Here is a 14,875-nt window from a genome sequence, read left to right as displayed (position 1 = left end):
TCTTCGTTTTCCTCTGTGTGCGTGCTGGTTATGCGTAAACTATTTCGAACTCTATATGCTATTATCAAACTTGTATGCTCACCTTTACACTATGTGTATTAACTTTTATTTTAACGTATGTGACAGGTAATTAGGATGCCTATCTGCTAGGAAGGCGAGGCTAGAATAAGCTTCTAGAGCCCAACAAATAGTTGTCTGTAGATCTGAAAACAGGAGTCTCTAGAAGCAGATAAAATTGGGCAGTTTAGTAAAATCTGAGTTGTCGGAATAGAAATATTTGCCTGGATTTTGTCTGTAATAATTTGTTTACCTTTTGAGGCATGGTATGGGACATGTTAATTTAAATTAATTGGTAATGATAATTGTTATGGAAACTTCTGGACAATCTGTTTCGCTCTGTGCCGCGCCCCGATGATTCCGCCCTCGGTTGGGGTGTGACAGGAGCGAAAACCGATAAATCGAGAAATCGTTATAGCGTAAAATTTAAATCGTCAACACATAAGCGTAAATAAGTTCGATGAAGCGTAAAATCGGCGATCGTAAACTAGAATATAGGTAGATAGAGTGCCTTGGGTGTTTAGGCGTCGACTACCCAAAGTAACTCGACTATTCTCAACAAGTTCACGTGCGCTTTGGCCTACTAGACTATACCTTCACTGGGATGCAGCTACGGCATTCGTCCTTCGAGTCATCACACGGCTCGTGTCATTGATACAATCGTGACGTTGGTGAGAGCTTTTGTGAATCATTTTAGGGAATGGGACAGTCATTAAGGTACGGGTTTCATCCCTGACTTAACAACTTCGCCCCTAGCTATGGTTGTGCTCACCAAGTAAACTCGGGAGTTCCGCTAGATTGAAATAGAGATTTTCGTTGAGATATGGATGTTACTCCTAGTTCAACGAAAGGTTCTCGTGCTAGAAATATGCGCTGAGTGAGCGACCTTATCGAGAGTTCTTGGTTTTCACACCTAATCTCGACTTGACCACTCGGTTGCGTTATGCGAGTATTTTAGAAAACGTGTGTAATGTGTCAGCCTTAGGAAAGGCAAATAGTATTAAGCCTTAGGAAAGGCTTCCTCGTGCGAAGTTGTAGTATGCGGTGTTCTCACAGAGGTGCAGTTTTAGCGAGTTCGAATGAGAGTATAACAGCACTCTGGCTCGTACTGAATACCTACCGGTTTCGCAGGAAGCAACAGGCCAGCTGTCAAAGGTAGGTGCTTAGACTATGGACTAGGTCAATTCTAAGACAACAAACCCGGACTAGGTCATGTCTTTCCTAATTCCCTATAGTTATGGCTCTGATACCAATCTGTCACACCCCAACCAATTACGGAATCATCAGGGCGCGGCACTAGGCGATCAGATTGCTTAAGAGAATCCATAACAACTAAATTGCGACAATATCTAATGCGTTCATTGTCCCATACTAATAAACAAATACAATCACATAAGCTGTCACAAATTTCATGTTCTCTCAAACAATACAAATCCGACAACCTAGATTTTTGGTGTGTTTCTAGACTTCCTAGCTTGATTTGATGTAGACTGCGACTAAACCTGCAACATACGTGAAATAACGTCAATACAAAAGTATTGGCGAGTATACAAGTTTTGATAGAGTAGCATAGTAGATAAAAAGCGTTGCGAATTACCACATACATAAACGGGATACGACAACATATATACAAGACAGATACTACCAGTTAAGTCACTCGATCTGCGATTGCGATTGCTATTCATCCTAACTAGACCTCGCCGGGTTCAATAGTACTACACTAGTTAAGGTGGGACGTCGCGAGTAAAAGTCCTAGCACACATGTATCAAGCATCACGTATAAACATGTACAGCAGTTATTCACAAGTGATTGATAGTTTGATCACGTAATTCGTTTTGAAAAGTGCGATTTGATATGACGTATGTTACACCCAAAAGTGTGATAAAAAAAGGGTTCGAGTATACTCACAGTAGGTGCTCAACAAGTAAACACAACTTGGTTGGATTGATTGAGAGCGCGTCTGAGTAGCCTGATCATGGAACGATAGCGTAAGCGTTGGACAGCGTGAAATAGTGCGTTGAGTGTGATGGTGAGTCGAAGGGTGCTTTGATCGGATGACTCATCCAGACGGATGGTCATCCGAACGGATGACTCATCCGGAAAGATGGTCATCCGGACGGATGACCCTTCGGTCGAAAGGTCATTCGAGTGTGTTGTTGAAATGTTGAGCTTTTGAAGTTTTCGTTGTAGTATAGACTAAGTCATTCGATTGGATGGTCATCCGGATGGATGGCCATTCGATCGGATGGCTATTCGATTGAAAACTTAATAGTTTGAAAATAATTGGTCACATGGTCGAATGGTCATTCTATCGGATGGTCATCCGATCGGATGGTCGTTTGACTGAGTGACCTGTTTGTTTGAACCTTTGCAAAATTGTTTAAGTGCTGAAAGCCATAAGTCATCCGTCCGGATTTTCGTTCGATCGGATGGCACTCCGATCGGATGCCAATCCGTTCATCGACCTGATCGTTTTGGAACTTGCAAAATTCGTTAAGTTAGAAAGTTTTGCGGTTTAACCGAGACGGTATGACAACGTATTGAACAACAGAAACCACACCAAGTCCAAGTCGTTCGATCGGATGGGAATCACCCCGTCTGATCAGCAACTGTCCTTGACGGAATTTCATGTTCAACCCATTAAGTCGGTTGTCTCGTCGATAGAAATTTGTTCTCAGCCCAGCACTTCACTAAGGAATGAGTAGAAGGCCTGAACGAGCTCTGATTCTATCGGTTTTGAGTAAAAAGTTAAGAAAGTTTGAAGAAATGTTGAATCTAGTTGAAAATGTTTAGATTTAGGTGAAATTGTACTTTACTCTTTGAAGTTAGACAAGCTGAAGCGTGACTCTACTCGCTTCAATTATCCTAGAAGCGAACCAATCCCTAACTTTTGGGGTAGAGTATACCCAATCGGGTAAACATAATTTCATTTGGCCCGCTTGTTTTTGTATCCGGTCTACCAACTTTTGGGCCAAGTTGCTTTAGTGTGCTTGATTTTCGAAATGCGCCAAATTTCGTACCCAAAGGTATAAACATGAAAGGAACCTAACAAGAATTCCACGGGTTATGGCTTAGTCTAAATGTGTGAGGTTAGTTTCAGGTCGAACCTATTAGCATGTTTAGCTAAGCAGGTTTCTCGGGTTCTCCTAGCAGGTTCGACTTGGTTCTGGATCAAACTTACAAACACATTTAGCTAAACGTGTCATGTTTGGGTTGACCTAGCAGGTTTAAACATGACTTTGGATTTTTATAGTTTAAACATAATTGTTTTATGTAAGATTGTATTATTTGTAATTCTATAACATTAATATGTAAATAAAATAAAATCGAATATAAATTTGAGGTTCAACATATAGTGTTTGTGTCGGCCCGGGAAAACTGTTTCATCATTTGTTTCATATGTATGATATGATTTTCATGTTTGGGTTGGTGTCATGTTCAACTCGTCAACCTCTGAATAAGTACACAGGCCCATTTAACACCCAAAATTAAAACACATTCAAAAAGTAAGTAAACAAATAAACATGTCAATTCATGAACAAAGGAATGGTACCCATTGACCTAAATGTGTTTGACCCAAAACTAACTCATCCAACCCAAATCCATGAATTTCATACGCTGCAAATACTAATACCCGTTATTATTATTTATTGATGGTTTTACACCAAAACTCAATTGTCTTTTGATTGCACGAAAAACTTTAGTGTTTCGTATCTTAACAAAAGAAAATCTGTAATATTATTTATCCATGGTTTTAAGCCAACCAAAAAATATATATTATGAAGATCTTCACGTACCCCCCTTATTTTTCTCTCTTCCACTTCGTATCCTCTCATTCCTCAAGAACAAAAACATCCTTTTATCCAAAACCAAAAACAAACACAAGTTTCTTAATCCAAATCCAAGTTTTTGTTGTTCAAGAAATGTGTGAAAATGGAGCGGAGAACGGTGACAATGAATTGGGATCACTTAGAAGACTTCAATGTAGAAGATGATATTGATGAATTCTTTGAAAGCACCAACCGCCTCTCGGTTGTTGTCCCTCTTGACATGCCTTTACCTGAGGATGACGACGACCCACAATTCAACGATGGTCGAGTGTCTTTCTCTAACAACCTCGCCTCCAATTCCATCAAGCGACCTCAACTCTCCACGGCTCAATACGACATGTGGATGGTCGCACCTGGATCAATCTCCGACAGGCGAAGGAAGCTTTTACAAGGCATGGGGTTGAATAGCAAAAAAGATTTCGCTCGGTTACCTAGCACAAATACCACCATACTTAATGAAGAAGCCCATACGAAAAGATTGCCTTCCACGAAAGTTGTTGTTATTCCTACCGACGCAATCATATCCAATGAAAAACCAAATGATGATACATTGGTAAAAGAATCTTCACCCCCTTTAGAGGAATCAAGACAGGCTGAACCTGAGTTGCAGTCGGACGATAAAGCTAAAGCTCAGCCACATGCTAAAGCCGAGCCTCAACCTCACCCAGAGCAACAGCCTCAGCCTGAACCTGAACCTGAGCCTGAACCACAACCTCAACTGCAGGTTCATGTTCAAGATCAGGCTCAGGCTTTGGCTTTGTCCCAGCCTATGTTGTTAGTTCGCTCTAGATCAGATAGTGATATAGAAACAAGCTCCTTCAACACAAAACGAAGAAAAGAGGATATGATTGGATCAATATCAAAACAAAGCCTTACAAGAACATCATCGGAATTGGTTACACCATCCGTCGGGTTATCATGCCAGTACGCCAACGTTCTTAGAGTTTACACCACCAGTACTAAAAGTTCCTTGACGACATCTACCACCAATAACAAGAAGAACGACATGCACACTACCTCAAGTGCACAAGTGGATTCTTTCTTCTTGATCAAGAATCTAGATACCGGAAAGGAGTTTGTAGTGAAAGAGTTTAACGACGATGGAATGTGGAATAAGGTGAGTGATCTACAAACTGGGAAACAACTCACGATGGACGAATTTGAGAATACCGTGGGCCATTCACCCGTCGTAAAGGAGTTAATGCGTAGAACAAGCCGCAAGAGAAATGGCATGATGGCCATGACCAACTCTTATCTTAGCAAGAGCTTTAGAAGTAGCAAGAAGAAAGGGGCTGCATTTTTGAAGCACCTTAAAGGTTCAATGATCAGTGGATCAAAAACAGATAAAGAAAAGTTGAGTGGATCAAAAACAGAAAAAGAAAAAATGAGTGGATCAAAAACAGAAAAAGAAAAAATTAGTAGATCAAAAACAGAAAAAGAAAAGGAAGAAAACGTAACGACGACTACCACGACTACTGCTACTACCACAACCGTAACTACTTCTTCATTGTCTTCACAAAGCAGTAGACAACACAAAACGAGTGTAGAACGGGTAACTTCTAATGACAAGAACTCGAGTTCAGAATGGGTTAAAGCTAAAGCTTATGGAAAACCATCAAAAGAATTCTCAGCATTGCATCTATGTCAGAAAATCGAGGCTCATGACGGGTCGATTTGGACGATGAGATTTAGTTTTGACGGACACTATTTAGCATCCGGTGGTGAAGACAAAGTTATTCATGTTTGGGAAGTGCAAGAATGCGATGTTCATTCAATGCGGTCAGGAGATGACAAGGGTGGTTCAATTACTCCCGATAACAGGCCCCCGTTACCCGAAAATTCAACCACAGACAAGAAGAAAAAATCAAAGAATCATAAAAGAAAAACGGAAGTTCCTGAGTACGTAAAGGTGCCCGAAAGTATGTTCGGCCTATCAGAAAAACCCCTTTGCACATTCAGCGGCCACCAAGATGACGTGTTGGACCTATCTTGGTCACGATCTCAGGTTATTATTCTTTTTCGATTGCGATACATGTTAACATAAACTTAAGATCTTTGCGATTATGTGCAGTTCCTGCTTTCGTCTTCAATGGACAAAACCGTAAGATTATGGGATATCGAAACCAAGAACTGTTTGAAGCAGTTTGCACATAGCGATTACGGTACACCCAACTTCTAAACATGTTTACGATGCTCTAGTAATTCAAGAAAGTGTCCCGTTTATGTATCTGATAAGGAAGAATGTATTTGCGGCAGTGACTTGTATACAGTTCAATCCAACAGATGACGATTACTTCATAAGCGGTTCGTTAGACAAAAAGGTTAGAATATGGAACATACCAAGTCGAAAAGTTGTCGATTGGAGTGATCTTCATGACATGATAACTTCAATTTGTTATTATCCTGATGGGCAAGTATGTCAATCCTTATAAGATATTACCTAATCAGTCATTGTTTATGTGTATTTCAATTTTTAACTAACATTATGATCAAAGGGTGCGATTGTTGGATTACATAACGGAAACTGCAAGTCGTATAGTACTGCCGGTACGAACTATTCAACTATTTATCGTCATCAACCGCGCAACAAAACAGTTTTCAAACTAATCTTAGAATCACTATATCGTCTATCTTGTTTTAGATTGCAAGCTCGAGCTTAAAGATCAAATTGAATTGCATACTAAAGCGAAAGCGGATCCAAAAAAGATAACTAGCTTTCAGGTGACAATAACTTTAATGCTAGATTTTATCGTTCTTTCTTAACGAAGATCAAACGATATTTGTAATATGTATTAATCCACCTAATCTTGTGACGTGTAGTTTTCTCCTTCGAACCCATCGGAAGTGGTCATTACATCTGCTGATTCCCGTATTAGAATCATCGAGGGGTTACATGTCGTTGAAAAACTCATAGGTGTCGCCTTTTGCCCCCTTAGCTTTGCATAAAAACTTTATTATATTGAATACAAAAATATGTATTTATAGTGTTCTGATTTTACAGGTTACAAAAATACTAGCAGTCAATTTACAGCGCAATATACCGCAGACGGGAAGTACGTAATCTGCGCTAGTGAAGATTCACAAGTATACATATGGAAGCATGAAAAACCGAAACACAGTGGTGGTACTAAACCCAAATATGTGACCACTACTTCTTACGAACACTTTACATGTATGGAAGTAACCGTTGCGGTACCGTGGCATGGAAGCAACAAATCGCAAGGGTTAGACAACGAACCACAAGCCAAATGCAACTCTAAACGGTCTGGGCCGCTTTCTGTAGACGATAATGCGCAGGCTAAAAAATCCTCACATCTGCCACCAGTTCCCAAAAAGGGCACAGAAAAAGGTACGAATGAGGACTCAGAACAGCCTTCTAATACTGACACAGATGTCGGTGAGTCCGATGATGGTTCGTTGCTGTTAGGCATTGGTGCCGCTGCTGCAACCCCCAACAACAATATCCAATCAACGGCATGGGGTTTGGTGATCGTGACTGCAGGGTTGGGTGGTGAGATTAGGGTTTATCAGAATGTCGGGTTGCCTGTTAAGGTCGGGAATCTGTTTTAAGATCTCATGTGATTGTGAGGGTCTTAATGTGGGCTATTTGATGGCTCCAGTGTACATACATGTACATTAAATTAGTTTGTGAATATTCAGTTTTTTATAGGAAGGGTAGAAAAAGTGTTGTATGCATGTATATGTAAGAATTAGACCCGGAAATTTTAATACAAACAATTAAAAACTAGATTCATTTGAACTTTTATTTATTTATTTATTTTTCTCAAATGCTTTGATTTGCCTACCTGTTTTTGAGTAAAGATTACTAATGTTTCACGAGCTATCATTACAACTAATAATTGTTAAATTGTGATTAAATTAATTTAGATATATCTAAACTTTAGACTATAGCAGCAATAAATATTTAATTATAAACAAAAAGAAAATGTATTTTTATTTTATAAACGATTATAGTCAACAAATATTGCTTTTTGTTGGCGTGCGGTTGCATTTCCACTTGCTTTCATAGAAACCATCATGATGACATTGACATACAAAGAATAATTTGCATACTTTTTTTTTATTTAGATGATTAATTTATAGACCAGAATTCTAACAATTTTCCCCCTTTTTTAATATATTATAATTATATATTTTCTTTTTCCTTCCCCCTAAATGTTACTGCAAACAACACAACAAACTCATAATTGTGAAAACTGAAAAGTAACTAAATGACTACCAATGACTGATAAAATACTAAGTTTCAATTCAGCTTACCTACAATTAGAACACATCAACACCATAAAAACATACTACAACTAAAAAACAGAACTCTAACCTTTGAACAACATTTGACATTCACCATCACCATCTTCTTAGTAAAAGTAACCTCTGCATTTGGTCGACCCACACAAACACTTTTTTCTCTGGGGCCCGTTTTTCTTCTCAGCCTGTGGAATTCCATAATCGTACGTTAACTCTTGCAACGGCGGAATGTGTTTGATCGCGTAAAATCCAATATGAAGATGACATTCCTCTTCGTTTTCACGCAAAATCGGCTGCCAACATACATTAGGCAAACAGCTATGGTTCATAAACCGACCCACATTTCCTTTATTTTTGGCACTGACAATTACGGGAAACGGAGGCTTAACGGGCTCGTCAGTAGGAATGGGCTCCAAAGCCTCAAAAGACCGGGTTGAATCAAATACGTATTCATCATCACTATCGCTACCGTTTTCAATCACGTCACCTGCATACTCGCATATAAAAGCTCCAGCCCGGATCGGATCCCATGACCTAAGCCCCCAACCCTTGTCCTTCGTTCGGAACACTTCCAAATGAAGTTTGAGGCCTGTTTGAGAAACCCGGTTTCTACAAGTGGAAGGACATAAACAAGAAGACCCGCACTCATGAATCACCGAATTATGACTTAAAAGAACACCACCGATAGAATACGGAAGATAACCACCGTTTTTTTCAACACAAGGGCAGTTAGTGGCGGGCTGACATCCATTAGAGCATCTACAGATTGAAGATTTAGACGAACGAAACGGTTTTGCAAACTTTAAACTCGAAGAGTAAGTAAAATACGCAGGGCCCTTTTCACTATCCACATCGTTTACGAGACAAATGGGTAAATTTTCCGCACCGGAAGTAAGATCGGGTAAGATAACACCAACCCGTGCAGTAACACCATCTCTCCATTGTTGAATTGACTTCCATAACATGAACCCTTCGGGTTGACCCGCAACCCGAATCAATTTGTACTTGAAAACATTGCAACCCGATTTTCCTTTTTCGATCCACGATTCATGGAGTTTGTATACACCATCATAAACGTATATTTTCCCGGTTACATTCGTCCCATCTTTAAGCCCACGAACGACCCGTACCTCATTACCTTTATGCAAACTTTTTTCTAAAGCGAGATTACCCCTTTCAAGCTTTTGATCCGTTATTAACTTATCATTCCTTTGACCACCACCTTGACCACTATAAATCAAAACCTCACCGTCATCTCCGTCATCTTCATATCCACCAGAAGTAACAATACTGACGGCAATGGGCTCTTCATCACCGCTAACCTTAGAATTTAAATAATCAATCCCGGCCATAATCGGTGCGTGAAGTCCAGCTAAGCATAGTTCCATTCGGAAAAAGAATACGTCACCTATATTGACCCCGGGTACTGCACCGATCCGTCGTCTTGTATTAGCCCGGGCTCCTTTATTCATCAAGATTGTACCCGATCTTAAATCAGCTCGTCTTGATATACCGGGAATAATCCCTTTTGCATCATCAAGCTGCATGATTTTTCTCCTTAGTAAATTATAAACCAAAACCACACGTTGGACCAAATCACGATCACTATCAGCTTGAAGTGACGTATTGATATCCACAAGATTAAACGATCTTAAAAGATGATTAACCATTTCATCAATGTCAACCTCGGAATTAGAAACTGCTACCGCTTCTGGGCCCTTGACGATTTTACGCGCTTTACGTTTTCGCCTAGTGGCATCACTGCTATCCTCTGTATCGATAGTGAACCCGTTTTCATAACCACCGTTTTGCATATATCCATCGTCATACGGTTCATGACTCTTGGTGCTCCCTTTTGGTCTCCCTCTGCCACTAGTGTTAACTGGTGGGACCGGTGGGGCCGGTGTTCGAAAGGAATTCAAAGGGACTGGTGATACAATAGGGTTAGTGTCAGGTATTCCTTGATTGGGTACACTAGCGGGCGTTTGAGACTCGTGTGAACCAACAAAGGGGAAAAACTGAGCCGCTCCAGGGGGGAACGGAGCAGTTGGAGCACCAAATGCGAACGGAGGAGCCTGTGGTGATGCAGATGAACCCGAATGTGACGGAAAAACCGGTACAAGACATCTCAATGGCTTAACAGTCATAACCCTAGACTTGTCAATCGGACCCGAAGGAACCGAATCGGAACCTAAATTGTCTTCCATCAAACACACTAGCCTTTTAAATTCAACTAAAGTCTCCCAATCAAAACCACAATCACAATATGATTAACTAAAAGGAATTTCAAAGCTTAATAAACCTTCAAACTAATAACCCAACATTTAAACTCCCATATAACGCCAAAAGGTGAAAACTTTGCCAGAAATATAGCTTCAAACTTTCCTCCTGAAACATGCAAGTTGAAATACAGGTTTAAAGAGCGATACGGTTCTGGGTTTTCAGTATTAAACATGATATATAAACCTAAACAGGTTAAAACCCTAAACAAGAAATAACAGATTAATATATATAAATAAATAAATAAAGGTGAAACCAAAGATCAGCAACGTAATATCTAAGATACAAAGATCTGAATGGATGAAAAAAGCGGAAAACTGTATGTGTAAACAATAAATTCTTATAAAAGTATCAGATTTGAAGAAGAAGAAAAGTATTGAGATCTAAAATTACCTCCTCCGCCACTGTGGTTCCGGCAGCGATTTTACATCTATTGCGTTTGTTTTCTATTAATTTTATTTTTTAACCTATATTTGGGCTTAAATCTAATCCAACCTATAAGTCTAATCCTTTTATTATTAAAAGCAATATTGGAGGAAACTAAAAAAGGGAAAAGAAATATATACTTTTTATATTTCCAATTTTATCCATATCTATGTTTTTTAATACAAAAATTAAAAAAAGCATCCAAGGTAAATATAATATTCTTAAATTTATAGTGTTTGGGGATTTTTTTAGTTTAGAACTAGATTGTTATCGTAATTCGTGTGTTGCGGTGGTGATGTCTTATTTGTTTATGGCTGGTGGCTCTTTAATTATGTGAAAACATGTGTTTCGACGTATACGATCTAAAACATTGTGAGAACAAAAGAAAAAGAATCGAACCTGAGTTTGTTTGTTTAGTGAGAGTTCCCTAACCACTACAATACCCTTGACTTTGCCTTAAGACTTAGCGGCATAAAAATGTACAATAACTCCGATTAATATCGTCAAATGAAAACGTATTATATTTGACCTGATTTGACCTGACTCATTTTCAAACACTGGTTACGTCAAAACATAGACCAGCCGAAAATGTACGGAAAACAGTATGAAAACGTAATATATTTTACCAGACTCGTTGGGAAAGAAATTACATCGAGATCTGAATTTATACTAAAACATACATAAAAATAACCTTGTAAGAAAAATAGTTGGTTTTTTACTTTTAAGCTAAAGAATGAAAATGCGGGGAGTAAATTGGAATGTTAGAACGTTCTCATGGGGTGAAAATGACATTTTATTGTGTTTTTAGGAAGTGTAAGGGTGTAGGTGTCAATTTCAAAAGTTTAGACGATGTTTTTGTCAATTTCGAAGTTTAGGCTTTCTTTTTGTCAGTGGCATAGGTCGTCGACCTTTGTTTTTAAGATATAAAGTTATATATAACAGCTAGCAAAAAAGTACTTTTGTCATTTTAAAATGTTAAGATTATATGTGTGACTCCTTTCTTTTGTTTGGTTTCGTTTTTATAGGGTAAGGATAGTGTAAAAAGGGCCTAAAGTGTAAGAAGTATATTATAACACTATATATAATATTATATAACACCATATAAACACCGTATAACAATATGTAACACCATATGATGCCATATAACACTATGTAACACTATATAACATTATATAACAAATATAACACTATACATCTATCATAGACATGCTATCAGACAAATTATAATGTTATATTTGTTATATAATGATATATAGTGTTACATAGTGTTATATGGTATTATATGGTGTTACATATTATTATACAGTGTTTATATGGTGTTATATAGTATTATATATAATGTTATAATACACTTCTCACACTTTGAGCACTTTTTACAGGATCATGTACCTGTTTTTATATAGAATAATTTATACACTCTTTAAACCTAAGTTTAAATTTGTACATTTGTTAGTTGTTATCATATGACTACAAACCTGAACCATTTTAAAATGAAACATTTTTTTACTTGGTTTAGTATAAAGAAACTCATATAATGTATAGATTATTTGTTACTACTTAGTAGTTTGTCCTAAATGAAATAGATTTAATAGTCTGCGTATACATTATTACGAAATCATATTATACAAATATAAACTAGCTTATTATATATAAAGTATATCGTATATTACGGCTTAACGTACTTCACGTACAACAACGTGCGTGATTTGTTATATAACGTGCGTGATTTGATATATAACATGCGTGATTAATGTTTTCAATATGCGTGATTATTGTGTTTTAACATGCGTGATTTTGGATTTTTGAGTTATAACGTGCGTGATTTTAAAATGAACGTGCGTAATTACCTCTCATACGTGATGTACGTTAAGCCGTAATATATATATATATATATATATATATATATAGAGGATCAATTTCGAGGAGAGATTATATATATATTATTAAATAATACCTACTTTTATTTTCTCTCTTAAGGCTTTGCTAATAAAACCAATTTCGAGGAGAGATTATGGGTTAGGAGAAAGGAGTGTGACAACCCTCACTAAACCAGGTATCCGTACGACTTAATTAATAATTAATTGCTGCTTAATTACTGTGCTTACTTGAAATTACTGATGAACTGCTACTTGATTTCTGATACTTGTACATACCTGCATCATACTTTACATACCGTCACTACCTTATTTACATACTAAACTCTAGTGACAAACATGATGCACAAAAGCACAGTAGCACTATGAACGGATAACCTATTGAACATGCTGATAAAGCCAGCATCAGGCAGATATTGCCTCTAAGGCCTGTATGAGCCAGAAATATTTTACTACACCCATAGTGAGTGTAGGGATACAAGGGTTGTAGAACTGCGTCTCTAGGGATACGTTACAATGACTGGATGTGCCTAGGACACACACTAAGCACAAAACTAAGCACTTTAATTAACAATTCAGCTTTTAGCTAACTAATAAAGTGCCAAAACATGAGAAAAACATTACTAGACACTTTCCAAAGTGTCGGGAATAAGTCGTGTCACTAAAAATGGTATTAACGACACTCTAAAGCTTTGTTAAGCACTTTAACGGATTACTATCCAACCGAACAACCGGACTATACCCGGAACATGAAAATATTGCCATTAACATTATTGATCTTTTTCTGAGCCAGTTAGGGTCCCTGAATACCCTAATGCCCGTCATAAAGCACAACGCACAACTAACCGAGTTAATATCTAACTAACTTACTTAACCGAACTATTAAACTAACTAATACTTGAAATCTAACCAAACTACCCCCCCCCCTTGGCCGATTCGGTCACCTAGTGACCATATCTTGTACCATTTTTTATTTTTATATTTCTTGGTGTCCCATATCTAGGCAACACAAGATCTCTTGGTCCATAATTCCACTTTTGCCTATAAGTAACTTGATTTGGCACATGAACTTTCACATTCCAACTTCACACAAAAACTCTCTCCCTTGCCCTCTATAGGCTTCGGCCGAACACCCCCCATATACATCCACCATTTTCGAGTTTCCATCTTTACATTCCAAGGTCATACAAACATCAAGGGTCACGTATTAGGAGGCTTGGTGCACTCGGAGCTCGAAGGACCTCTTTCTCTAGCTTTTATCCACCCTATTTGCGCTTAGATTCTTCCCTAGCCTCGAGCTAGTGGTATGTCACTTAAAACATCTTCTTGAACTAATCTAGAATGGTTAATATGATGTGTAACGGTTAAAACTCGAAATCTTGCAAGATGAAGCTTTAAAGTTTACTAAAAGCACTTAAAAGATGGTTAAAAGCTCATGTGATGTGTAAATGTTGTAGTAATTGATTTGTGTGGTTATTCGGACCCGATCTATGTTGTGGTAGCTCGGATCATCATTTAACCCGGGTTGGTCATGATCATGGATCATGACATAAGGTTGCTTTAAGTGAAACAAGGGTTAAAGGGTGAAACTCTACCACACGCGAATCATGAACTTGTGTAAAAGCGTTTTTACTTGTAAAATAGTGTTTAAAACTAGTAGATCTACGGATCTACAAGTGGTAATTTCAAAGGACCGAGTGTCAAGAAATCATGTTTTCTAAAGATGGATCCTACACTAACAAGAAAGATTTTTAGAACACACAAGTGTGTAAACACTTGTGTAACACAAAGTTTCGACAAAATAACTATTTTTGTAAAATTTACAAGAAGTTGTAAAGACGGATTTTCTCTAAAAACGAGGTTTTTACGGGATCGGATTGATTTATATAAGGATCCGCTAAAAATAATGGGATTTACACCATGGTTTTGGGAAAACTACAAGTTCATGAAATCTTTGCGATTTACATATTTATTTACTAGTTTGTTGTGTTGAAAATTGTTTTGATCGAATAAAGAAAATTGTTGAATTGATTTGTAAAAGAAAATGATACGCTTGAAAGCGCGGCCACCTCCAGTTACAGAGGAAACTCTGGCAAAATTTTTCCAAAAACCTAACACTTAGAATTATTTTCTCTACAAGT

General features: G+C 37.9%; 2 protein-coding genes across 2 annotated transcripts; one reads left to right on the top strand and one right to left on the bottom strand.

Moving 5' to 3' along the window:
- The first annotated feature begins 3,991 nt into the window (after positions 1-3,991).
- Positions 3,992-7,458, top strand: LOC110942829 (WD repeat-containing protein 44). Its single transcript, XM_035987407.1, has 8 exons — positions 3,992-5,204; positions 5,322-5,893; positions 5,960-6,050; positions 6,145-6,302; positions 6,384-6,435; positions 6,530-6,609; positions 6,709-6,802; positions 6,890-7,458. Exons 1-8 carry the CDS (start codon positions 3,992-3,994, stop codon positions 7,456-7,458), a joined length of 2,829 nt encoding a protein of 942 aa, XP_035843300.1.
- Positions 7,459-8,096: 638 nt separating this feature from the next.
- On the bottom strand, positions 8,097-10,912 carry LOC110940200 (histone-lysine N-methyltransferase, H3 lysine-9 specific SUVH1). The gene is made up of 2 exons (XM_022181752.2): positions 10,828-10,912; positions 8,097-10,542 (listed from the first exon to the last, which is right to left on the bottom strand). The coding sequence occupies exon 2, from the start codon at positions 10,359-10,361 to the stop codon at positions 8,265-8,267; it is 2,097 nt and encodes a 698-aa protein (XP_022037444.1). The 5' UTR covers positions 10,362-10,542; positions 10,828-10,912; the 3' UTR covers positions 8,097-8,264.
- Between the last annotated feature and the right edge of the window lie 3,963 nt (positions 10,913-14,875).

Source organism: Helianthus annuus, chromosome 1 (genome assembly GCF_002127325.2).
Source record: "Helianthus annuus cultivar XRQ/B chromosome 1, HanXRQr2.0-SUNRISE, whole genome shotgun sequence".
NCBI classification, from domain to species: Eukaryota; Viridiplantae; Streptophyta; class Magnoliopsida; order Asterales; family Asteraceae; genus Helianthus; species Helianthus annuus.
This window is presented reverse-complemented; position numbering and strand designations above follow the sequence as displayed.